The sequence below is a fragment of the Ciconia boyciana genome, chromosome 3 (assembly GCF_034638445.1).
Source record: "Ciconia boyciana chromosome 3, ASM3463844v1, whole genome shotgun sequence".
Taxonomy (NCBI): Eukaryota; Metazoa; Chordata; class Aves; order Ciconiiformes; family Ciconiidae; genus Ciconia; species Ciconia boyciana.
This window is the reverse complement of record NC_132936.1, coordinates 83,939,322-83,966,770: the sequence shown is the minus strand read 5'-3', so window position 1 is coordinate 83,966,770 and position 27,449 is coordinate 83,939,322. Positions and strand designations below refer to the sequence as shown.

Here is a 27,449-nt window from a genome sequence, read left to right as displayed (position 1 = left end):
TCAACTAGCAGGTGTCTAGACATAATAATGTGAACTGTAATCAAATAGTTTCCATTTATTCAGACATCAATAATGTTTATATTTGTTTAAAGTATGTGGCAAACAGTTTAATCAAACCTTCATTATAAACCTATCTAGCCCATATTTTTTATAGTATTAAAGACAAAGTAGCTAATGAAGTTTAAACAGACCACTTTTTGTGCAGAATCCAGGTTTGCATTTCAGACTCCCACCATACTGTTACAAGTATTATTCACCATGTTGTATTCTGTGTGTCATGCAGTAGTGTAACAAAGTAATAATAGGTGTATTCCCATCTTCCATATGCTTTCCTAAAATTTCATTTATCAGGGACATTTTCTTGCAAACTTTTTGGTGTACCATATGAACTCCAATGGAAATAAAATTTAGAGAGTTTTTCCACAGAGGGTTTTAAAGGTGGGAGGCATTATAGATAAAGTTAAACTAGAAGATTAGCTATTTCTACATTGTATCTTTTTAACACAATAGGTATTTGTAAAGGCTTGCTTAAGCTAGGAAGCACCACGAAGAATAAGACAAGGCAAGAAAAGATACTCCACGTACTGCTTCATAATTCATGTGACTACATTAAAATTAGAGAGAATAACATCTCTTGATGCTAATGTAAGGATGCAGAACAGCAGAGGGATTAAAGAATGATCAGTACCATGTCCATGAATGAAAATGCAGATGAGATTTTTTTTCAGTGTGAAACAAACCATTGCAAGCCACAGATTTGCACACTGAATTAATTTCTATTCTTGGATCTGTGAATAGCCGCTAATGCCTTATGTTATCCATGCCTGCCAAGGAGGTTCCAAACTTCTTCCCTATCTCTCACACGCAGACTTTGTTACTGTTTGATGCGACTTTGTCATCTCTAGCCTATACTGTTTTGAAAGACTCTGCTTTAAAATACCATTCAGTGAATTCAGAAAGCACAGTGCCTACGGATGCATAAAGCTTTTGTTCTGAACTCCTTCTGAGCACCAGTGTAGTCACTTCCTGGTGTTAAGGAAGAGCTTGCTGACTAAACCCTATGAAGTCTGGTAGTCTGGTACAATTTTACTGGGGATAAGATTATTTCTTGCCCCATACCATGCTGCAACATCTAGGGTCTCCGAGTTGAACACTGTATTATCTGTATACTGTCATTGCGGTAAGGGCTGAGTTTCAGTATACAGAGAACCTATCTGACCCAGCTAATGTTTTGACTTTTATACTCATTTTATTGAATTGTGATAATAGTTCTGTTTTGATCAGCTTTGGTGTTTAAGTTGGAACTTCCCAGGTTCTACAGCTAATGCTGGCTACTGGCATTTATCGTAGCTGCAAGTTTAGTACTGTTGCCTGCTACAAGATGAGAGCCTAATTTTCCTGTCAGCCTGTGCTTTAGCCTTTCTGGTTCTGGTCCATTGGGAGCTGGTGGCCTTTAGTTGCTGTTCACACAGGGGTACGTGGTTCTGGGATGGTGAGATTCAGGAACAGCCTCCTCACTGGAGTGGTGGGGAGAAGAAGAAAAAAAAAAAGTCCATCCCAGGTGTGAGTTGTATCAGTTTATTAACAGCAGAATGTAAGGGAGGTGCCAGTGACTGCAGGGTATCAAATTCAGAGATCCAAGAGATCCTTGTCCTGTGCATTTCAAGGTTTTGGACAAGTGGCTTTGACTGCAGTTTCTTGATACTGGTTAGAGGCAGCAGCATATTGGGCAATAAAGGCTGTGTCTGTAGTAAACAGCTATATAGAAGGATCATGAGAGCTTGTCTGTAAGTCCCTCATGAGACTCCTGTATAGCTCAGGATCTGGCTCAGGTTTACAAAGGCATTTGAGCTTTGAAAGATTGCAGTCATGCTCTTAATAAGATTTACAGAATCGCTTGCATAAATTCATTGTCTCGGTCCCATTACCTGCCAAAGCAGATAGCTAACTCAGTTGGGTAGCTACCATGGGCAGTTTCATAAATCCCGTAAGATACTTAAAAAGTATTTTTACTTTGTCCCTGTAAGCATTTCTGTAGAACTGAGCACATGCACTTTTCTTTATATAAAAAGCCTTCTGTCTTTTTGCTCTTGCATGTGTGCACCCACAAACAAAAAGATCATTAGATCTTTCTGAAATTTCCCCATAAAAATGCTTTGCAGTCAAAAGTGCTATTTTACTAACTAGAAGTGTTCATGAAATTATTCTAGCTTTGTTGAAAATCTTAATATTTTATCAAAATACGAGATGCAACAGTGCTGTGTTTGTAGGATGTGAATATGTTTCTGAAACATATTCATGAGAAACATGGACCTGAAGAAGTCAGTGACCTTTTTTGGTGGCCTTAGGGAAAGGAAGAGTTTTCACTGAAATTTTTTTCAGTGGAGAAAAAAAATGATTGTTCAACAAATGAGATGTAAAATATAAAAGGAATTCTGCTTCATTATTTAAATTCTTCTGAAGGAGAATGCAGAGCGGAGTAGTTTCACCAAGACAAAATCAGTTTTACATGTCAAAATTTGATGAGTTTGTCTAGTAGAACAAAATGAGCCCTTAATATCTAAAATATCTTGTTGATAAGTTACGCTGCCACATGCCCATTTTGGTGAAGGGCTGCCTAGCTTGGCCTGTTGGTGGCAGGCACATGAGGGTTTCGCCTTTTTTTGTTGTTGTTGTTTTGTTTTGTTTTGTTTCTAAAACCTTGAAAAGAGGAAATATAATGTCCATCCCCTGGCTGTGGCTTCAGGAGGTGATGCACCATCCCAGTGATCCTCTCTTTCCTGGAAGATGTCCACTGTTGGCCTCAAACCAATCCTGTCCCGAATAATCCCCCTCACACAAGGATGTAAATGACAGTGAAATACAGAACTAACACTCACAGCATTTCCTTTTTCTTGTGTTGCCTGTTCCCCAGGTGTGGGGACTGGAGTCTCTGCTGTGCTCTGGGAAGCTCATTCAGCTCGAGCATATCCCAAGCAGTGCGACAGTTGTACAGCCAGTGTCCTTCTGACTGCATTGCTGCTGCATTGCTTTGCTCCTGTTGATCCAATAGTAGGCAAGATTTCCTTTTCAGGATTCTGTCTCATTCCTCACCACCACCTGAAAAATAGGGAAGGTAGTATTTGCTCACGTTTTGCAGGCTGTTCAGACAACCTTTGAAAGCTGCTTCCTCAATCCTAACTAGCATTATTGTTGTTAGCATGGTAAGAGTGATTTATTTAGAGTAAATAGACTATTTCAGCTGGAAGGGACCTACAATGATCATCTAGTCCAAATGCCTGACCAATTCAGGGCTGACCAAGTTAAAGCCTGTTGTTAAGGGCATTGTCCAAATGCCTCTTAAACACTGACAGGCTTGGGGCATCGACCACCATCGACCATCAATCTCTTTGAAGTCTGTTCTAGTGTTTGACCACTCTCTCAGTAAAGAAATGCTTCCTAATGCCCAGTCTAAACCTCCCCTGGCGCAGCTTTGAACCATTCCCATGCGTCCTATCGCTGGGTACGAGGGAGAAGAGATCAGCACCTCCCTCTCCACGTCCCCTCCTCAGGAAGCTGTAGAGAGCAATGAGGTCGCCCATCAGCCTCCTCCTCTCCAAACTAGACAAGCCCAAAGTCCTTAGCCACTGCTCATAGGACATTCCTTCCAGCCCTTGCACCAGCTTTGTTGCCCTCCTCTGGACACAGTCAAGGACCTTCACATCTTTCTTAAATTGCGGGGCCCAGAACTGCACACAGCACTCAAGGTGAGGCTGCACCAACGCTGAATACAGCGGGACGATCACCTCTTTTGACCGGCTGGTTATGCCGTGTTTGATGCACCCCAGGATGCGGTTCCCCCCTTGGCTGCCAGGGCACACTGCTGGCTCATGGTGAGCCTGCTGTCGACCAGCACCCCCAGATCCCTTTCTGCAGGGCTGCTCTCCAGCCACTCCTCTCCCAATTTAAACTTGTGCCCGGTGTTACTCCATCCCAGGTGCAGAATCCGGCATTTGGACTTGTTAAATTTCATCCCATTAATCACAGCCCAATGCTCCAATCTATCTAGATCCCTCTGCAAGGCCTCGTGTCCCTCAAGGGAGTCAACAGCACCTCACAGTCTGGTATCATCAGCAAACTTGCTAATGGTCCATTCAGCTCCTGTGTCCAGAGTGTTGATAAATGTATTGAACAGAACTGGCCCTAGAATTGAACCCTGAGGAACACCGCTGGTGACTGCTCACCAGCCAGATGTAGCCCCATTCACTACAACCCTTTGAGCTCTGCCCTTCTGCCAGTTCTTCACCCAGCGCACCGTGAAGTCATTTAGAAGTAAGAGTTAAATATGCACTGTAAACCTAATTGAGTATGTCAGTGTTCTGCTTGGAACTGAAAGGTGTGTGGAGCTAAACCTCTGGACTTCTAGTCATCAACTCTGTCTTACCTAACTGCCTTCAAAAAATTACCATGCAAAGATAAAACCCAGGTTCCGTAATTCAAGAGATAAGACAAGAATGTAACATCACGATAAAATAGACTCTGGTCTGGAGTGCACATCAGGATATAAATCATTAAGCAATTGTTTAGATGCAATATTTACTGGTTTCTTTTCCTAAGGCACAGCTCGTATTTAAGATAAATGAACTGAAGTTTAAAAACAGCCAGAAAGTAATATTTTAAGTGAATTTTTTTAAGTCAGATTTTTATCTTTCTAATTCTCCTTTGATTTTTTTTCATGGACATGTGTCCTATTTTAAAAAAAAAAGAAGGCATTAGTAAAATTGAAACTCTGATTAAACAGCTAGGGTTTGTCAGTCTGACTTGATTCATATTCCATGGATGTGAGGTGCAATATAAGCCCGCTAGTTCCCTGCAATCTGCCGCCTTGTTAACCAATGGATCCCAAAAGAGAGTACAGATCAGTTAATAGCAATGCTAACATACAAGCTTGGCTGGCAGCCAAACAAATACGGCCACTGTTTCAAATCGGTAAGTAGACTCAAAAAAGAAATGATCTTTTATTATACTCGGTTAAGTTACATTTTACAAATAAGAACAGTTTCATAGCAACTTTATGCAAGGCAAACTTGAATCCTTGTCACTTTGCTCCTGGCTTTTCACACTCAAGGAATCTTTTGACTCACCGGCGTTTAAAATGTCTTATTTACCCTTAAGCTTGCTACCAGGAGAACTATTAAGATTTTGCTTAAGCGTCTGCTATTCTCCCTGGCCCACAACCCCACAGCAGTGTTTTGTAGGATTAGTCTGAATCAATTGTGTGAGAGACGTGTATGAAAGACATAAGATAAGGATCCTTCTGCATATTCATTCCTTTGGATCATCATCTCCAAGTGCTGCATGAGAGAGAGATCAGAAACTGCTGATGAGTGTCATCCCCTCCAGGAGGGACACTGATTTGCTGTCAAGTAGTTCAAATCAGTGAAAAACCCTGAATTGTATTGGGGCAAAAAATCAATCTCCATGTCTCGCACTGCACCTGGGAGGTGCTCTACTATTTTTTTTACTTCCCAGGATGCAATTAAAAATTAATTTTATATTTCATAAAGTAAAAAAAAAAAAAAGCCAAGCTACCTGAAGCAGACATTCATTAAAATAAAAGTAATATGGAGAAAAATTATTTTCCTATTGAAAGGAAAGGTTCAGACAGATTGAGGTTTTTTTTCTCCACAGAAAATGACAACTTCTGCAATTAGTGTGTTTTCAAAGGTCTAGAAGGTTAGATTTTCAAAAGCATAAATGATTGCTGGAGTTAGTCTTAACTGCTTTTTGTGCCTTTTGGAAGTCTCCTCTGGAGAAGATAAAATACCTTGTAACATTTTTATTATTAATTAGTATGTATAAGTCATTAAAATATTTTGTCTGACTCCTGACCCTCTCTCCAGTTTAATGCAGTGCACGCAGTAGGAGAGTGAATACAAAATTCAAACACTTTTTTCTTTTTTTTTTTTTTTTCCAGGGGCACAATAAGATCATAACCTACAGCAGACCTGTATATTTTTGTATTTTGTGTGGCCTTATTTTGCTGCTAGATGCTGGATCTAAAGACACAAATCCTCCAGTTTATACAATGTATGGCTTGAAGCTCTTTTCGCCTAAATCTCTCCAGTCAGCCAGAGACCATGTAATAGGTGAGTCAATATTTTTCCTAGGACTGTAAAAATGAATTAAGCGTTAGCCGGGGAAGTCTGTGTTTTCCCATGTTGGCAATCAAATGCATGTTATGGAGGCACAACTCTAAGTCAAATTGATAGAAACATTTGGAATGACTTAAGACGAGGGTGGGGGAGCAGGGGGCACCTGGCAACCTTCCCTCACATAAAAGGAGTTCTTAATGAAATGAGGCTCATAGAAAAGTCTCTATAGAAAACTAACAGTCACTGATGTTATTAGCAAAAGACATCATCTGTGAAATGCAGTTAATCTTTGTAAGAGCTTGTCTGTGTGGAGCAGTTACTGCAGAATAAGCCGAGTTTTAAGCTTAATGCCTGGAAGCTGATCCATGCCAAGCCCTCAGATGGACATTCTTCCACTCATGAAGAACATGATTTTTCGTGGTTTAGTTTAATCCTGCTGTCCACATGATGAGTTAGTCTGGAGTGGCCACTCCACAGTAGCTCTTCTAACCTGTTTCCTTCTGGAATCATGTCCTGAGGTGGCTGAGGATATTCAGGTGTTGCCCCAAAACGGGACTGATGGTCCTTTGGCACTAATTTGGAGTGGCCACAGCTGGAATTACCACGTTCTGTCAGGACACTTCTTCGTGTTATACACTCGCAGTCTGTAACTGCGATGCTGCTCCAGTTGTGTCACAGATACGAGCACTCAGCTGGACTCAAGTCAACTAGTGCAACGCTGTTAGATATGAAGTAGAAAAGTTAAAGGTTACTGTAAAAGTTGTGAAAACTTCCCAAGAGCTGTGTCGTAGTGTACCAAAGACGACCTGTTGGTTTGTGAATTTAGAACCAGGAAAACCTGCTGTAGTAGAGGAAGAAACTTTGTGATATAGAGTGTGTGACCTTTGAGGTCTTTGTTCACCTGTGACTGTTGTACTTGCTTTTTGCTAAACTCAAGTCAGGCTATTACTGCCTGAAAGGCATACTATTTTTAGGAAAGCCTTCTGGTCCTTTGTATGGGTTCATTGACTCCCAATCCTTCTCACTAGAAACAGGGGAATAATGAAGACCTGCATCTCACTTATTTTCATTAGCTTCTTTCATTACTTTCCTTTGGTCTCATTAAAGTTTCTTCTTACATCTTATTTTCTCTGCCTGTCAAAGGTGAACAGTAAAAATGCTGATAAATAATTCATCAAGAATCTTAAATGACTCTTGGGATAGAGATAAATGAAAAACTATAGCAACCAGTATAAGAAAAAACAGTGTGGTTATAAATGTGCTAATTTTGGCTGGCCTCAAAAGAGGTGGTGGAGCAGGTTCTTGAAACAGCCTGGAGGGGGTGGGGGAGAGAGGAAGTACAGGCTCATCTCCCCATTTGGCATCTGTTTAACGAGAGGCGGAGAAGAAACCGTTTCCCTCTGCTTGTCCCCCGTTCTTATTTTGCCAGCTCTGGGAGCTGGCACATCTGTGGGTATATTTGTTCAAGTGATGTCTGGTGCTGTGCTCTGGCAATTCCTTGCTTCGTCTCCGTGGGAGTCCCAGCTTCTGGATGCCATCAATCCTTGCAAGTGTTCACAGTGCAGCTACTTCCCTAAGCCATGGCAGTCGGTATCCTCCAGCATCTTGTTGCGTTTTGAGTACAGATTCCCTTAGGCACTGAAAGGATAGAATTGTTTTGGGCAATGTTTGTTTTGGGAGGGAAGTTGGCCCCACTGAATACCAATGAAGTGTTGCTGTTGTTTTGCGGTTTTGCCCATTTGCTAGGTATTTTTGATATCTTTTTATTGGTTTGTCATCATATGGTGGCTTTTTAATTTATATTTTACTCATAATTTATTGTAGTATTCAGAGTTGATATGTTGGGAAATCAAGGGATTTTTGACTATACGCTACAAATACTGAGGAAAGGAAAAATTTTCTATTTCAGGTGTTTACTATGGCAAAAAGCTAAAATGATGGAAATCATAGAAAGGACTTACCAAGGAATTAGTGTGATGCTGCATAGCATACTATGATAAAAGTCTTGAAACAAGGTTATAAAAGAAAATCAGTGGAAATTTGTTAGATGTATAACCTGGTTACTTAAGAAATGTGTCTTTTAACAGGTCTACTTTTTTGCAAGCAATCTATTTAAGATCTGATTCTGTTTTATTTTAAATTGGTGGTTCTGCTATTGATTTATATTAGTTGGGTGATCATGGCTTTAATTCATTCTAACTATGGTTTTCATCTTGAATTCCTTATTTCAGTTGACCTTTTTGCTAGATTAACATACATAGTGCAAGTAAGCACACAGACAGAGCCAACCTCAGTCACTAGGTGCTACAGGTGTGGTTAGTGACAAAAGTAGCTACACACTTAATGTATGATAGTTTTTATGATGAAACCATTGAAGTATTAGACAGGTGAGTGAAATTATTTGGCAGACATCTCAGAAGGGTAAGTATCAGGTTGTGGCAAAATTTTGCAATAGGAAGTCCTCTCCCTGCTACTTTCAGCAATGACTAAGCTTCTGTCAGGGGAAGAAAGGCTCAGTGAATGTTACCCTCTGCTATGTTCAGGAGGGGGAGAACAAAAAGACTATTTCTCACTGAAGTAACACATATATTTTTCCTTGTGAAAAAGTATGTATTACTACACAGCAAATGGACTAGTACTCAGGTATATAATTTTTTTAAAAATAATAGTTTTCTAAACTTCTAAAATATTTGCAGTGACATTGCCACTCAGTTGCCATTCTACATTTCTCAAAAGACCCAAAGTCAAAATTTGTGTTTCCCTCTTTCACTTATCTGGTAGCTACTCGGTTAGAGGAAACCTTCAAACTGCAATGTTAAATGCCAGCAGCTCACATAAGTATCTCTTAGTGGTCCAGCTCTTAAAGTTTTTGTTCAGTATGGAAATGTGTGATGCTTACACAAATTCTCTCTGGAATTCATAATGTAATTCCAACTGATTAAGTAGTTACTTTTATTGTCTTCTTCCCACAAGGGAAACTACTGCTCCTAAATTCAATCCTTTTGTAAGTGACAACTGTTTATTTTCCTCTCTGGTATACTCCTTTGTGCAGGATGAGATAAACAAAACTACCTTAGCTAAAGAAGTTGTTAGGATTATTCAAGGTATTAATAGAGAGAGGGTGAGGTGAGGACATCGCTGTAGTCAACCAACTTTTCCCTCCTTGTTTACATTCACCCCTATATATTTTGGTGTACTGACAGTATAATGTCTCTGGTCTTGTCCTTCCTTCCCTTGCTCTTATTCAGCTTTTTCTGAGGTCGCTACAGCAAAGGCAGTCATTTGGACTGTAAGTCAGTAGTCTAAGATGAGATCTGGCAGTTCTGCAAGTCCTTTGCCTGAGGAACAAGATCTCCTGTGAGTTTCAGCAGTGAGTTTTTGGGATAGTTGATCCCACAGCGAGTCCACATGGTCTGCTGGGTAGTTTGCTGTCGTGCAGTTGTCTTTCTTTGACTGGTCCTTGCTTGGCTTGGTATGACTTGGTGGAATATCTAAAATGAGAGCAGAGTAGTAAAGGAAGAGGAGATTAATAATGGCATTTGCATGTAAAAGATTGAGAAGACTGTTTCCTCATGTTCTTATGTATGTATAATTTGTGCCAGCAGCAGGAAGTCGTGATGAAGGGCGCATTGTGAATGCAAGTGTACTTAAGTGAGCCCTGTCTGTGTTTAACACTTGAGTATGTAGTTTTTTCTCCTGTATTTGACTTCCTCAGCAAGATTTACAATATTAGATAGCAGTAGTGTATAATACATGAAGATAAAAGCTGTCAGATCAAACTTGGTGTATTGTTTTATTTTAGCACAAGATGCATTAGTAAGAGTAGCTGAGAGTAAAATGTGAAATTAGCATTCAATAAAGAACACAAATCCTATTGTTATCTTCTTAAAATTTGACTAGGGTGGAAGGGGGAATAAGTTGTACTAGTGATTTGTTTAATTTGCTTTTATGAGAATGAATAGGAGGAAACTGCAGTCTTCCTAGCATGTGAACTAACAAATACATACTTGTTTACGAGGAACAGTGGCTGACACACATTTCTGTCCTTTACCGTGCAGAACATTCTGGTACTAGTACAACGAAGCAGTAAGAACAGTAGCAGTAAGACATGTGCATGTATCCTTGAAAGCTGACAGTGTTGGAGACCTGGGTCAAGTGTGTGTTTAGATGCTTTGCTAGACAACTGTGCCTAGCATTTTCTAGGGTGGAGCTAAGAGTAAATGGATGGGGAAGAGGAATGGCTGGAAATGAACAGAACGTAAGACTAGCAGCACAATTACCTGAATTATGACTCCTGCTTTTCCTTGACTGTAAGGCAGCCATTTAAATTAGAATTTCTATTTATAAAGAGACTATGTAAAGATGTCAGACTGGGTTTTACCCCTGAGTTTCTTTACTGTTTTTAATGTTCTTTCACTACTGCAAAGTCAAGGTCCATCCTGCCGACAGCTGGGGAAATATTCTGGGGAAGTTTCTCTATAGGTTTGTCCCATTGTTACATGCTGCTTTAAGTGTCTCCTGTTGATTGCTGGCAGAGGCAGGATGCTGTGATAACCAGGATACTTAGGATCTTACCCATTAAAATATTTTTGTTTGTTTATATTGAATTGCTATACCTGTGCTTGAACCGTCTCAGATTCAAGGAGGAAGTTCTGAAGTCTGCAAACTAAAGAACAACAAATATAACTTAAGTAGAATAAATATAACTTTGAAAGTATTTGAGAAGCGGTAACGACACTTCATAATGCTATTTTTTTCTGCTGCTGCTTTTATCCAGAATAAAGCTTAAAGTTAACCTCTGAGCATTAGTTTCTTACATGTAAACCAGCACAATTTATTTTGAATACATGATAAGGAAAGTGTAATCGTTGCTGCTAAGGTTCAGGTATGCTCACTTGAGTAATCTTCAGAATTTATTGCAACAATTTCTTGTTCTGGTATGATGCATGTTCTCTGTTCTCCATACATTGTGATGTATGACTGTGTTCTAACATACATCTTTTTTTCTTTAGTGTTTTTATATTGCTTTCCTGCAATTTCTCTTCTTGGTCTTTTCCCTCAAATCAACACCTTCTGTATATATCTTTTGGAGCAAATAGACATGTTGCTTTTTGGAGGTTCTGGTAAGTAGCCAGTTGTAGTCTGAGCTGTCCCTTTCTGGGCTTATTGCACATTTTAAAGTACATTGCATGTTAAATCTCAAACAGCTAATGGTATTCATATGACAGTGGGGTGAATACTAATAAGACCCCCTTAATTAGATTTCTTTTTTCTTTTGAAAAGTGATATACAAGTTGTGCTATAGGCTGCAGAATGTGGTTGACATCAAAGAACTCTTTCCTGGTATGTCTGCTGTGAATCTTTACTATATTTCTAAAAAAAGAAAAACTTTAAAAAAAGTTTTCTGTTAAAACTCCATTTAAAAAATAAAAAAATGTTTGCATTGTTCCATAGTAAGGCATGTTCACAAGATATTGGATGTGTCATTGTATTTTTTGGTGTTATTTCAGTCAGAGATTAAACAAGTCTCGTGAGAGATGATGCATCTTTTTTTGTTGGTTGTGGTGATTTTTGCTTTTCATTATAGCTTAAGTAACAGAGAAGATTGGGATGCATCTACACTGTCATCTTAGTTTGGATCAGAAACAAACTTCCTCCTTGTTCCCCCTTACCACATGTTGTTTTGCATCATGGAATGATGTCAGAGTATGCAAACTGGATTCCATTTGGATGAAGCTTAAAAGAAAGGTGCACTGTAAGGGTGCACCTATTGCACTCCAAACTCTAATGAGCATAGTCTGTGGGACCAGACTAGAGATAGTCTGCAGTAAGGCATCTCAAACATGTATATCATGGATATGACATCCTCAGCACTTCTCATTCCACAGACCCACGCTTACTGCATTGTTCTGCTTGCTACTGTAGACACAGGCTTTGGCAAGTGCTTAAAACTAGTACAAATGATATGGGTGTTCTTTGCTTTTTGTCTCATAAATACCATAGCAGACCTGGAGGAAATAACATGTTGGATAAAGTCCTCATCCTATCAATAATGATTCCAGTGTACCTTGAGCCCTAATTAGAACATGGTTTTGCAGCCCCTGTGTCTCCATTGTTGAGACTGCTGAACTCCTAATTCTGTCTGACAGCTCTTCCTACCCTGCTTCTGGAAGCCCTCAAAGGAGGTTATAGCAAGAGATCAGCTGGCATCCTTCTCTGTCCCTTTAAGTTCATTCATGTATCTTAATATGGTGCAAATTGTGGTTGACCGAGCAAGTTAGGATGCTTTTGGATGATACGAGAGCCTGTGTCTCAGGAGCAAAGGGAAGGAGGAAAATTCCACATGGAGTTTGACTAGAAAATTGACAGTTTTGTAGATCTCTTCATTCCTCCTTGGTAGCAACATAAAGAGCCATACCGATATTTTGGGAAAACAATGTTCAGTACAAAAAGCAGTAGTGTGGGACCTCAGGTCAATGGAAAACACACAGAGTAGAGTGGCATTGGACTTTCAGTCTTAGCTGTAAACAGTTTTGTGAGCTTATTTTGGGCATTGAAGGTGTTCTCTCAACAACCAGCTTTGTGATATCTGATTTTAATCTCTATACCTCTCGTGATGCAAGAGCTGTTTCATTTTTTTTCTTTTGATTGCACGTTCTCATTTAGGAAGAAATTAACTAACATGTAATTCTTGTTATACATCTTGAAATACATATCTGTATTTCAGCTGCTGCTGGGTTCGTGTCTGCACTATACAGCATTTCCCGAAGCTTTGTGGTTCTGATTGTCCTATATGCTTTCTGCTTCAGTGCAGTGAAGGTAAGCCAGAAAAACAATACTGCAAAAATTCAAAACTTTAAGCTCAAAATTCATATAATCTAGGGACATCAGCATTGTTTGGTGCTACATTGTCATTGTTGTTTATCAAGATAAGCTTTACAAGCTATGCTTCAGGTTATGCCTATTAGCTACACTGACAGAGATTGAAACTGTAGTAGCAATATTGGAGTAAATGTGTGTCTAACACCTGTGATTGTTTGCCTCTTATATGTATCAGTCTGAAATGATCCATTGAATTTCTCCTACAAAGACTAACAGTAGCCTTGGCTGAAAAAGCTACAACTTCTATTGACTTGTATAAGCCAGGCTGAATGTGGTCAAAATTCCTAGTAAGGTCTGTATTTCCAAAGGAAGAAAAAAAGGGTTTTATTGTTGCTTCATAACAGTATGCCTAAGAACTTAAATGTCCAGCTTGGGCAGACCAGTGGACCATGTAACTCAGTAATGTGTCTGTATCCACAGGGAAATGCAATTTAGGAATTTAATGCAAGTCAGATGACTGTTTGCCACTCTCTTCCCTATTATTCCACCAGTATCCACAATTGTTGGGTTAGGGATGCTGGAAAGTGTATTCCTGCTTATTTCATTTGGTATCTGTGGACTTGTTGTCTATGAATGTGCCGAGTCCCTTCCTGAATGTGCTGGTCCTATCTGTTTCCACAACTTTGTGCCAACAAATTCCAGATGTTCACTGTGCTCTGTGCAAAGCAGTGCTGTCCTTCATTGGTTTTAAACTGATCTGCTAATTTCATGAAGTCTTCCCTATGCCGAGTATTGCAGGATTTGTGGAAGGACTGTTTTGCATTCACCGTATCCGCTGCCATCGCAGTTTTGTAGGCGTCAGTCATATCCCCCCCAGCCATCTTCTCTTTAAACTGAAGAGTCCCAGCCTTTCTAGTGTCTCCTTGTAAAGCAGCTGCTCTCTCAGGAGTAGCTAAGTTAGTTGCCCTACTCTGTGCCTTCTCTTACTCTGTTGTGACCTTTGGATGTGGAGAGTAAGTTGCATATGGTGCTCAGGATGCAGGTGTGCCACAGCTCTATATGCTGGCAAAATGACTGGCTGCCTTGTTCTCGGTACCCTTCCCAGTGATGCCCAATATTGTTTTTTTTGGCAGATGCTGCGTTTTGAGCCATATTCAATCTAAAGCATTTATTTTATTGTAGCTAATGTATATGTCCTCTGCATTTTTTGTTTTATTTTAAAAATAGCAATGAAATTTTGGCTGCCTTCAAGTCTGCTTTAAAATTCCCAGTGCCCACAGCAAGACCAGAATTTCATCTTAGACTTGTGATAAAATTTATCCTTTAGGGGACAGTCTTTTGACAGTGTTTCATTACAGGCTAGATGCTGTCAGTGCCCATGCAGGAGTGCACCAGGATGTGCAGTGATTTACAAGCTGCTCTTGACATCTTGCGGGCATACGTGAGAGGATGCTTTATGGTGCTATACATGCATAGCACACACAGAGATCCCAATATGAAGTTCTACAACAGTCAAGGATGTATTGTGTAAACACCCAGACTGGCGATTTACACAGATGAGAGGGGCGATCAGATGTTTCTTTAAGGGAATTTTTTAAGGAACATAAGCATTTCTATAATGGCTTTTAACAATTTTCCACTTAAAATTTTGAATAGGAGCCTTAAATCAAAAAAGGTCAATTATAATGCCTTAATGATCTCTCGCAGATGATCAGGGCTGGCTGTGTATGTGTTTTTAACCACTCCCGATAGTAAGGTAAAATGTGTTAAGCCACCATTTTATCTATCCCCTAGGTGGCTTGGTTCCATACGCAATAAATTATGGCAACTCAGCTGCTGAGCAGTGCTGCATTAAGACACTTCAAATTAAATGTCTTTGAATATGTGGTGTACTCCTAGGGAATCTCCTGTTGCCAGGCTCACCCAGTATATCAGTTATACTGGTTTGACCTGACCCAGCTGTGTGATGCTAGAAAGCTTAACTGCTTCTTACGCAGTTTCCTAAAGTAGCTAGTATTCCTGCTACTGTTTTGCAGCTATGTTAATGATTTGGAAGCTGTCATCTGGGATGGAGAAGGTGGCTCTCTGTAACGATGAACAGTGAGAAAAATCTATAACGGGGGGGAGAAACAATGAGAAAAATAGAAAGAGCTATATGGAAGGAAGGAATTGAGTTAAACCACTGTTCAACAGGCAAATATCTGGGGAAATGATAATTTTTTCCCCTCAGGTTAGCAGAGGGTGATTCACTAGTCAAAAGTAGGGAAGTGGTGTGATGGATACTTTAAAAAATAGTTTTGTAAACAGTATTAAAGAAAAGCCTCTTAAAATATTCTACAGACCTTTCTCAGCGAATACTTTAAATTACAGCATGCAGGTGGCTTTGTAGATAAGCAATCTCCTCGTGGATTAGACTTCAAACTGCTTAGAAATATGCTTTTTGTGCTACCCTGAAGTTGTAGAGTGCTGTGAAAGATTTACAAGATATCTGTTGTAAATTACCAATATTAAGTGCAGACTTTCTGTTCTCACAGAAATTACAGTTAATTTCAATTTTTATGGCACTGTTCTTGCGAAGGCGCTTCTGAGGAGGTTAATTTAAAGCATGTAAAGATGATTCCACTTGCTCCAGCTCATAATCTCAGTCTACTGGGGTGCTTGAAATTTCATATGTTTTTTTCTTCTAGAAGTTATGAAATAAGCACTTGTGTTAACCCTCCTTGTTCTTCAGTCAGGTCCAGAGGTTTTTTTCCTTTTGGACTGTTGTCTATAACACTGCAAGAGAATGATTCTGTCAGACTTACTCTTTGGTTGGTGGAGGAATAGGAATTGGCTTAAATGTAAGAAGAATCTGATCCTGAACAGGGACCACTGTGAAAGGTAGTCTAATACCCCTCTAAGAAACTAGAACTGTTTGATATGTAGTGAGCAACAACTTCTGATCCTAATCAAATGAAGGTTTTGATTTTTGGTGTACTAGAAATTGCAGAGTTTAATTCAAAACTGAGCAAATGCTATAGTCTGTTTCATTGAGGTGTTTGCACAACAGTGATAAGTACATGGTTTTCTTTAAGATAGAAATGGCATCTCTTCCACACTTGCACTTTACATCTATTCTTTATTTTACTCTCTTCACTTTTAGTCAGTTTGGCAAAACCAACCACCAACCAACAGAGCAAAATTTTCAATATTTATGGAGGTCAAAAAATCATTACAATCAAAAAGATTCAGGGCAGGGAAACATGATAGAGTCTCTCTGGCACAGGATTTCCGGGTTGCAAAGCTTATTTCTTGGTTGAAATGTAGCATCCTCAAATGTAAACTCTGTTTATTGGCAGAACATCTTATAGCTCAGCAGGTGTAACTAGCAGAGTTCTATTTCCTGAAATAAATTGCAGAGGAGAATGGATCTCTAAGTGATTGTGTGCTTTTTACTGGTGAACAATTGCTCACATCAAATGCCCAGGCTGAAGACCCATTCCAGCAGTATCAGGTTTGAGCCTCTTCTTCCTTACGTGGTTCTTGTGTTCTATTTATTATCGTGCAGGGTGAAATAGTCTAGCCTCATTTCTCTGTGTACGTTAACTATTCCAAAAGGAAAGATATTATTCCTGAAGGAGTTCATTAGAAGAATAATTAATTTACCACATGATTTTCTTTTTTATTAAAATTAATAAACAACGTTCATTTCGTAAGATCTGTTCTTAAGTGAGTTTTTCCTGTTCATTTTTAGAAGAGAAACTATATAGGTGCGTACAATAGTTTGATTTAGTTGCAGTCAAATTTTGAAATTATTTTAGAGTAGCAAATTCACAGCAATTAATCCTTTACTCTAGAAGTCTAATTTTAGAAAAATTAAAAAGTAAGAATTGAGCAATTGTTTTGGGGTATGTCCACAAAACAGTGTACTTAACTTCCAAAAGGCGAATATAAGCTCTGAGAATTGAAACATAGGCCTGTGCTAAAATCCTGTACCTTGTCCTGACTGATTTTGCTGTTGAATTATGTTGTACAAAACCAGTTGAGAGTCTCTATGAAAAAGCAGCAGTGGTATAGAGGTATCATTAGTTTAACTTAATAATTGTCATTGATTTTTGTTCAAATAAGTTGCTTAAGGAAAATTATTACAGAGTATTCTCGATTGAGAGTTCATCCTGTGATCTGCAGACAAAATTGGATGTGCCCAATGAGCTCATCTGGCCCTGCTGCTCTTTCTGAATGACCTCACAGCATCTTTGCCATCGCATGACCTGAAACATTTCTCTCTCATGGCTAAAACGTACATATCGCCTAAAGAAGGATGGACAGATCTCTAGTCTTGGGCTAACAGTGAATGTGCAGGTTGGATCATGTGGCAGGCTGCTTACGTGTCCCATCACAGGACTTGATCAGAAGCCTATGATGCTTCTTATCTATGGTGTTTTGGGGGGTGGCTGCATTCGGCTCACTCGGAGGACACAGGGTGTGATGTGACCAAACGTGCACTTCCCACGCAACTAAAATAAGGGACAGTGTGTTACAAGGCCAGGCGCGAACTCATCGCGTGATGGGGAGGCCTGTGTTGGAGTGGTGTGACTCAGACACTTGGAGGGGGAACAGGGACGTGTTGTTTGGAGGTGACTGAGAAGCGAAGGGGTCCCACCTGCTGTGGCCAAGCCATCGGCTCCCCTCCTCAGAGTGCTCCTCAGCAGCTTTGCCCTCACTTGCTCTTTGCGTGGAGCAGCTGTGGGTCTGCAGTTTGCCAGGACCTCCTCTGGTGGTGCTACTGCTGGACTGATCAGTTTTCTTTACGTTTAAAGCTGCCAAACTAAAAAAGAAAAAACCAACCCCAAATTGTTCACAATAGGAAGTACAGAGTATTGCATCTAAAATTATAACAGATAATTTCTCCAGAAAACTGCAAAACAGCGGAATTCCAGGTCTCCGTCCGTGTGTTTGAGGCCTTGAGGACTGACAGACAAGACATTGTTCGTCACTGTTGTCAGTCAAAGGAGCGTATTATGAGTGGAGCAGGTTTTCAAGTTGCTGTTGCTGCCTGATGTGGCTGGTGAACAGAAGTTGTTCCCTTTGGTGATGATGCAAAGTCACCTGGCTAGATTTGCTTGTTTGTTTGTTTTACAGTCATGTTATCCCAGTGATGCAAAGGTGGTTTGGCTACAGCTTTCAGACTTTCAGGTGCTGTAAAGCATCTCTTCATACATCTTGTCCCATGACACATCCCTGTCATGAGTGATATGACACCAGCTGCTTATCCAGCCTTACATACAACAATACTGTGAACTTGATCTCAGACAAGAGAGAAGATAAACGTCTTAGCTTCTGAAGTGCAAAGGCCTGAGTTTCTCCTGCTTGCTTTGAGATTTTCTGTATCTCCCAGGCCTTTGTTTAATGATATCATCACTCTTTATTCCAGTTTTTTCCAGGTCCTCTGTGAAATTTCATTTACTTTTGCTTAATAAAAAGCTCTAAATCCTAAACATGGTTTTATCACCTATTTTGGTCATTCCTTGGGTTGTTACGTCTAATAGCAGCAATTTTTCAGCTTGCTACTTTTTTGAAGCTATTGGGTAATTCAGTTTAGTTTAAAATTATCTGCGTTCACTTCAGCCTGGCTTTATTTCTGATCTCAGTTTCAGTCCTGTAATCTTGAACAGAAATTGGCAGCTCTAATAGCTACCTTAGCTTTGATATATGAAAGGGTTATCTCTCTTTCCTGGAGGAGATGTTTTTATTTTCAGATATTACTTCCATCAGATTGGAGACACAGGAACTTCTGTGCCATCTTTTTCACTTGACTAGAATTGCCTGATGTGCTGATTTTTGTCTCCTGCTCCATCTGTTTTGTGGTCTGTGCCCAAATATTTAACAGATATTTAAAGAAAAAGTCAGGTATGTCCTCCTACTTTTTCCACAAATATTCAGTCTGGAATTTAGCCATCTTGATATCAGTCTTTAGCATTCCAGCACATCAGTGTTTTGCTGTGGGGCAGAAGAGCACATCCCCAAAGGTTTCTGGAATCAGTCAGTCCTCCTCTTCTGCCTTCTGTTCCAATCAGCTGGTTTGGATTTGAAACTTATCCAGAACCAGTGAATTATTTGTTGTCCAGCCTTTTTTTTTTTTTTTTTTTTTTTTTAAACTGCTTAAGGAACTTGCTGTTTATCTTAATCAGCCTGGAAAAATTTCAGATTTTGGACTTGGGTCAGAAAAATTAAACTGATGTGAATGTGTTCATATGTGGCACAGCTGCATCCTCCAGCTCTGTGTAAGTGCATATTTTTTTAATGAAAGTTATATAGTTTCCATTACCTTATACCTGAAGAAAGTATTTTCTGGTAACTTACTTATTGCTTCAGTGGACAGTTGCTAAAAATCCTGTGTGTATTTTAAACCATTCTCAGCTCACATTGATGTAGTTTGGTTTGTTGTTTAATGAGTTTTAAACTCATTAATCAGAATAACAATGCTTCTTGATTCCTGTTTTCAACGATGCAGGCTTCATCTGTGTACTAATAATTTTGAAATATTTGTCTTGGGGTTTTATAATGGGAAAGAATTGCAAGCATACATCTCCCTCAATCTGCTAAGGTTGCCCAAATAAATTTCTAAACAGCACTGAATGGGCCCATGTGTATAGAAAGAATTCCTGGACGTGCAAGTGACGAAAAATAGAAGTATGGGATTATTAGACAGCTTTGTTCGTACCGCATAAAATACTTCCAGCCCTGTAGGAGGTTTTGAAGACAAGGTTCATCAATTTTATGTACTTTCCAATTTAGAGACCCCTGAGGTTCAAGCAAGAGCTGTTAGGAGTATTAATTTTGGAGAGAATTGTCAGGTATCACGCGTTTCAGCGAGCGATGTTTGCAGCCATAGTCAGACTCGCACTTTAGTCATAACTTTAATAGTTAGGCTCTTAGTTTTTTGCGTGTATAATATGAACCTATTGTCCAGATATAACAGAAAAAGTAAATTATGTTTGTAGAATCTGATATGGCCCAGGGTTACTCTTACAGAAGTATGTCACTGTATAGGAATGTAGAAATCTTCACTTCTTGTTGAGGATAAACTTGCCATTATGTGAAACATGAGTATCCATGCCCCCTGCCTGAAGTTGTTGCTCATATTACTCTCTAGCCGAGGAATTCTAGTCACAGACCGGAACCCTGTTGTGTAAGGTGGTGTGCGCGCACACGTGCATACCCCTGCATCAGTCCCATCCTTGTGGATTTTAAATTTCAGCAATGAAAATACAGTCACAGATAACAGTTGGGCGTGCAGAGAAACAGAGACAACGTTGCTCGGAACGGGTAGTGATATCTGTATTCTGGTAGTTTATCACTTGTCAGGTTTTTGGAGCTCTTCTGGGAAAGTAATGTTTTGTTTTCCATGGATGATGGGAAGATAAGGCTGGTGGGCATCTCTCCCTAGAATTTGTCTCTAACTGGTGTAACTCGAGGTCCATGAATAATTCACATTTCCTGGTCATTACTGTTCACTGAAAACGAGTATCCATGGTAATACAGTTAAGCTTATAGTTAACCTTGTAGCAAACAAGTCATTGTTACCATTTTCTCATACCTGTGGGGGTGGGGGGAGGATTCCCTTTTACAGTCTCATTCAGAAAGTTTTCGTATGTTCACAATTAGGATGATAGTATTTCTTTCAATTTACCATCACACATGTGGAATGGCTGACTGTCAACAGCTGTTCTGCATATTGTTTGAAATGAGTAGTGCATATTGTTTGATATGAGCATAGATCCATGATGAATCTGGGGAGCCGAAGTAAGGAGAAAGGCCTCCGAAAAACTTGGTTGAATAATGATGAAATCATAAGAGTGGAAAATTAGATGATGTCTGTTGTTTGTGAAGAACAACTGGAGTTTGTCTCCATATTTAAAAAGCCAGTCAGTATGCAAACACCTTCAATGATGCTAATGTTGCAGCAATCTGCAAAGTCTTTGAGTTGACAGGAATAATTCTGTTTAAAAAAAAAAAAAAAGGTAGCAGGAGTTTCTACTTGCTGCAATGGTTCTGCTGAGTTCAGAGCACTTATTGTCTCTGGAGGAGGACATATGATTTATTTTAGCATATCTTTTGAAAGATAAGAGTTTGCTACATGCATTGTTTTTTTTTAAAGGAGGAAAGAAGCAAAAAGGATAAATAATGTAGGACAGAAAACTACTGTCGCCACTTTTTAAAAATACATTTGCCTCCCCACCTTTACCAGTGGTAAAAGGCTTGTAAGTTCAAAGACACCTTTATCTTCCTTTTTAGTGGGTTGTTTTGGGATTAGGCGATTCTGTAGTTGAAATGGAACACCATCACCCTGACCACTGTGTCTGTTGTAACTCATCACTTTCATCCTTAATCCTGTAAGTCCATTTCACTTGGTTTAAAAGTGACTACTGGAGTGTCTGCATTAAAGTCAAAACTGTATATGAAAGCACTACATGTCACCTCAACCAAATGAGGTAAAGTAGAAAGTCAAACTCCCTGTCTAGTATGACAGATAATACCAGCTTCCAAGACTAAAACCTGTCATTCCTGTTTTTCCACTGAGAAGAATCATTGTCCAATTATCAGCTATATTGGGTTTTTTTATCTTTTTAATTTAAAGCTCTACCAGGCATCATTAGTGTGGGAGGAAAATGACAAAATGGAGCAGGGTACATCACACTGATGCTGGAGAAATGACACCTTTGCTCATTCTCATCTTTTGTACAATGTTGTGTAGCATTATTCTGGAAAATCCTGCTCTCTAGGCACATAGCAAATATTGATCCTGTCCTGCCTGCCTTCCTGGCTCCCTGGCAGCTGAGCTTTGAGGGGACAATGACACTTTGGAACTGGAGCACACGCCAGCCATATGCACAAGCTCTGTGTAATATACAGAAAATATGGAAGTAAAGATTCCCCATCAAAAAAATGAGGAATCAGCCATGTGCAGTTTTACAGTAGAAATAGGGCGAAATGATTTCTCAAGCTGGCTACTGATACATTTTGCTACCCAGGTATATTGCGGGCTCTTTATAGTATTTTGCTTTCGAAATAAGTTGCAGGATGAAGGGGCAGTCATGCCCTAGAAGCTGCTGGGTGGATCTGTACGCAGTTGTATTGCCCTGGAAATGTAATGGATATTTGGATGGGCTGTGATTCAGCCATTTTCAGAACGTTTTGACTCCAGTTTAGTTTTCTTCAGTGTTTTGAAGAATATGAAATTCTTACCTGAGACTAAGTATGGGGAAAGTTAACCCAAAATGTATTTGGACCCAAAACTGGGAACAATGAAAGGAAGAGTGGAATTGGATGGCAAAGTTTAACTTGTCAAACAAATGGTGCTGGATTCTTTCACTAATACTGTGTAGCACGTTCTTTTGTTTGTAATGACTGTTTTAAGTAGGATTGTTTCATAGAACTAGACGCTTCTTTCTTTCATCTTTGTGATGTTCAGTAGTATGATGAGGGGAAGGTGATTCTTGGAATTAAAATTTCACTTCTGTGATACCAGTTCTTAGGATAATGGGAATTTCATCATTAAATTCCAAAGAAACCTCACATTGCAGCAGGTGGTTTGTCCCTTAACAGCAAATTAGTTTGTTTTACCCAGGTATTCATTGCCCCTGAAAGAAATGAAACCTTTCTTAATGTGAATCAGCTTTGCTAAGAAATCATGCATATCACTGGGCAAAATAAGATTATTAGAACCACTTTGTTCTGTGAAAATATTGGTCCTGCACAAGTTGTGAAGTTTTTCAAGCAAAACACATACTGCAGAAGGTGCCTTGTTCATACTAGCTGAAGAAGGCTTAAAGTTTCACAGGTCCTACAAGCCTTGTGTCTCAAAACCTACCCAGAAGGTGCTCTGATGTCAGGATCTGGTAACCTCACATTCACTTGATCAGGTAGAAGTTGTGTGGAAGAACTGAACAAGCTGAATAAGTGAAATGGCTATGGATCGAGTTTCTGTGTCCTTCACAGCCAAAATTTGTGTCCTTTTACAGCCAGGACTCGCAAGTATGTCTTAGGATCCCTAATTTGTAGCTGAGGACTCCACAGATGAAGCTGGTCTTGATAAGCGTTCCTTAAGCTTCCTGTTCTTTCTCTTATTATTTCTAGCCCAGGTTATGCCCAGGGTGTGCTGGCGAGTGTGTAAATTGTCTCCTCTTTCCTACTTGGGATGTCACGTACGGTGGCGAGCGCTCTTCCTCTCTGCTGCGTCATCATCCATGCAGGGCCTGGATGTAACATACAAAGCAGCAGAAAGATTTCAGAGTGAGGTGCCAGAACTGTACCCCACTGCCTGATTTAGGTGACACTGGCATTTGTTGTATGCAATCTGGCCACAGGTCAAGTAACTACATATCAATTTAGAGTTTAGACAAATACAGTGCAGTTCATTTCACTTGCATCTCATTTTAATGAGAATTTGCCTCTAGTGTTTCATTAAAGAGGAAAGAAAACCTGCCTTTCATGTGGTTTCCTAGCTAATTACTGATTATAGAGGAATTACATAATATGATCACAAAACATGCCTCTAATCTCAGTCTTTTTCACAATAATAGACTTTGATATGAAAAAGGATTTTCAGTCCTTGGTAGATGATGTACAAGTTTAGATGCTGTGCTTTTAACACTGCATGTACAGCTTAGCCTACTTAAAAAAAAAAGGGGGGGGAGAAAAATAAGAAAATTACATTCTGCATTCCTAACTTACAAATGCTCTGCTTTCTGTCCTCCTGTTCAGGAACCCTGGGATGCACAACACATTCCAGCGCTGTTCTCTGCTTTCTGTGGTCTGCTAGTTGCACTTTCTTATCACCTCAGCAGACAAAGCAGTGACCCATCTGTACTGATGTAAGTTGCCTGCAAATGTTATTTTTTGATTACTCTGTACAGCACACAACCAGAGTCATGCCTGGGTTTCAGAACCGCAGGGACTGTCTCCTGAAAGTACTGTGGTGAGGTGGAAATTCCTCGCCATGTCTGCCTGGTTGGTATCAGTCCTGTAAATAAATGAAGTGCTGCAGTCAGACTACCAGTAAGGCTGGTGCTCTTTAAACAGCACTATCCAAATTCTCTGAAGCAGATTTCACCCTCTGGGAAATTGTGTGCTTGCCATGTTGGAGGATAGCGATTTAGTTGAGGGGGGCTCTCAGGCTACTGGAGTTGCAGAATGTGCATTGGGTAGCGCCGTGGCAAGGAGAAAGGGCATTTGATGTGCTGGGAAAATGGCTCAGTTCCAGCTCTTGCTGAGGGTCACTGTCATGGCTCTCTGTTTGAGATTAGCTCCTTCCTTTTCTGCTCTGACAGTCTGCTAAAGGTAGCTGAGGAAAGGTAGTGTGTATTAAAAGCTGCCATTGAGAACAAGGGAGATCCAGGGGAGAAGTCCTCAACATTGTCATCTGCAGGTTGAGGTGATGTGAGAGGGGCCCATGGATCCATAGCTCGAGGGCAGCAGGCATGAGTTTTCCTGTGTGGGAACTGTGCTGCACGGCTGTCATGGGGGCTGTGGTGGTCCGCAAGCAGCTGGGCATCTACATATATGGCTGTGGGATTAAGGAAGCAAATGGGTTTTGTGCAGCCGGTATCACTATGCCGTCTGGGATTCTGCTTCACAGACGGCTCAGTCTTATCCTAGAACAGTGCAGAGGGCCTGTGAGGAAACCCCAAGGTTTTCTCCTTTGATTCAGGAGGTGTCTTGTGCGTGTCTTGGGGTGAGGCTCTTTAGTATATGAAGATTGTAGCAGGCATATGGTAAGTCAGGGTGGTTGGACGCACAATTCTGTAATGCAGGAGAGAGAAGGGGGGAAGTGGAGGGCCTTTTAGTCCATTCAAGATTGTATTTGAGGAGAGAAACTTGGGAAAAGGAGAAGAATTCTGATGAGGAAGGAAAGGATATAGGGCACTAGGAGAAAATTGGAATCCCAGTAAGTCTTACTGAAGAGTTGAGAAATTCCTTCTTTACCATCCAGAAGATTCAGGGAATCTGATACTTATACATTACTAGGTTCTGATGTGGCAAAGCAACAAGAACTGCTTATATCTGTTGCCATTAACTTTATCCAAAGCCTACTGTGTCTGGCACTGATGTCAATTAGACCTGGATCAAGCTTTGTATAGGTAGCGTGTAGTTCACCCACCATTACAGTATGGAACTTGAGTATGGAAGGAAGTGAAGCTGCGTGCTGTGTTAGGGAGATTTGTTTAGCCTTGGAGTAAAATATATGCAGGTAAATTGCAAATCAGCATGGAAGCGTGAGCTCTTTCAATTTTGAAGTAATTTAAATGTATTCTTCTCTCCCACTCCCCAGGAAGGACACACCAGTTCATTAACTTCTTTAATAAAACAGAAACTTGTCTTTCCTTAAAACTTTTGCTTTAAGGAAGTAATCTTAAACCATTAAATCCATTTTAACTTTTAAATCTAGCTACCGATTTCATAACATTGTTAATCAAATCTTCAGCAGCTGAAATGGTTGTTAAATGTCTTAAGATTAAGAATACATATACAACATCATCAGATGTTTATTATGCAATCATGATAAAAATGCATAATCCTTAAAAAAAGAGGTTTAAGAATTTTTTTTTTTTAAACAACTCTGAACTTAATTAAAGGAAGTTAAGGAGATTGGAAACAGTATTTAAGGGATGGCCTGTGGCATATACTTCAAGATGGAGGAGGAGGTAGCACATAAATCTTGAACTGAGGATTCATATACAATATATACAGAAACAGCTTCTTTGGCCTTTCTACTGTGGGTCTAAACAGCTCCTATATTGGTTTCAGCTTAGCTGAGACATTAATAAAGGGCGTGAATGGAACAGTACCCTCTCTGCTCATTCCTCTGAATGACTGAGTCACATTGATTGGACTGCTGAGACTCCTTAACATTTTGACAAGCAAGTTCTACCCTGATCACAGGTAGAGCTGGTTTGTGTCAATCTCCAGCTATACAGAGATAAGATAGCTACTGCATACATGAGGAAGGAAATCTGAGGCTGTTTCTCCTCCTCTGCCCTCCAGGAATATTGCCCCCCCCCCCCCCCAGGAAATGTTAGAAATGTTCAGGAGTATCCTAACTAGGATTTTTTTTTTTTTTTAAACAGGTCCCTTATTCAATGCAAATATGTCCCTCACTTTCTACGTCAACAATTTGAAGATTCATCAGCAGATCCACTCCCAGAAAAGATGAGAGAATCAGTGGTAAGACCTTTTATTTCATTACTTTCTGTTCAAAGCTCTCTCCCATGCATTTTCCCCACTGAGGAAAAATATTTTAAAATATGCTTATTTAGTAATATAATATTTAAATTACTAAAAGCACAGAAAATGGGAGGATCTCTATCCTGTTCCTTTAAATCTATAGATGGAAAGTGAGAGAAGTTCTTCTGGATCTTCTTTCCCATGAGACCAGAACGGAGAAGGGGGATATTACAATTTTCCTTTCTGAAGGGTTCCTTTGAAGGACTCCGCAACATTGATTCCTTAATACAGTTGATGGGAAATGCACTCTTAGAGCTTGGGGAATGAGGTATCTCATCCTGATACTCGGAGACCTAATGCAGGTTCTGTGCATAGAGTTACAGCCTGGCAACCTGGTGTGTACAAAGTAGGCTGGATTGTTCAACAAGCATTCAAAAAGGTGTGCCGTCCTGCCAAACTCCCTGTCTGCGTTGGAGGGGGACAGGATTTGGTCCACAGACTTAAGTGTGTTTAAAGCAGGCCATATTTATTCTTTTTCTAGGGCTAGGAGTTGACCTGGTTTTCAGGATTGCCTTTTTCTGTGCCAGGAAGTACTCTTGATTGTATACCCTGCACCCCAGCCAAGCCAGGTGGAGCACAGACCAGACTTGGCACCTAGACATGGAAGAAGCATGTGAAACTTGACTAGTATGAGAGGGGGAGGTACATGCCTGGTGCCAAGCATTGCTGTCTCATCCTGTCGTCTTTGCTTGGCAGGCTGTTTATTTCCTACTGTCTGGCACGTAGCTCTAAGTTTGTGTCAGCTTATTTCCCACTTCAGCTTAAACATCCAAAGTGACCCATCTTCCTTTTTGTGTCTTTTTATATAAAAAAAAACCTCACTAGCTGTTACCCAGGGGAGGTTGATCTTATAAAGAGTTCATGTGGGAAGATCATGAAGTTTCCAAAAGTATTAAGGGATGTTTGACATTTCTTAGAATCATGAACTGTCCTGCTTCCCGGCTGTCAGACAGCTCTTCCTCCTGACCACATCCTTAACGCCTGCATCTGAGCATTTGCAATCTAGGCAACTATTCCTAAATTACTGAATGCTTGCAGAAGCAAGGAGCGTTCAGAGTGTGCCTGGAAGACAGACTGCCTTTTTTTGACCCTTAGACATGACCTGAGAGTCTAGTGACAGGTTGCTAGTGCAGTAGCTGGCCTGGCCTCCAAATGTCCCTTCAAAGGGATGCATCTCTCCTGTACATCTTGTATCATATTTGTTGGACATTTTATAAGGTGTTACAC

General features: G+C 40.1%; 1 protein-coding gene across 5 annotated transcripts in view; it reads left to right on the top strand.

Moving 5' to 3' along the window:
• Window positions 1-27,449, top strand: part of PCNX2 (pecanex 2) — a 162,838-nt gene that overhangs the window by 44,403 nt on the left and 90,986 nt on the right. For 4 of the 5 annotated variants that reach the window (XR_012041579.1, XR_012041577.1, XR_012041580.1 and 1 more), the window contains exons 13-17: window positions 5,957-6,128; window positions 11,147-11,257; window positions 12,862-12,953; window positions 23,703-23,812; window positions 26,066-26,162. Coding sequence is in view for 1 of the 5 variants with exons in the window: in XM_072856348.1 (XP_072712449.1) it covers window positions 5,957-6,128; window positions 11,147-11,257; window positions 12,862-12,953; window positions 23,703-23,812; window positions 26,066-26,162 (582 nt within the window). In the remaining 4 variants the exon portion in view is untranslated. The remainder of the gene's footprint in view (window positions 1-5,956; window positions 6,129-11,146; window positions 11,258-12,861; window positions 12,954-23,702; window positions 23,813-26,065; window positions 26,163-27,449) is intronic. The other variant, XR_012041578.1, reaches the window with a different exon arrangement.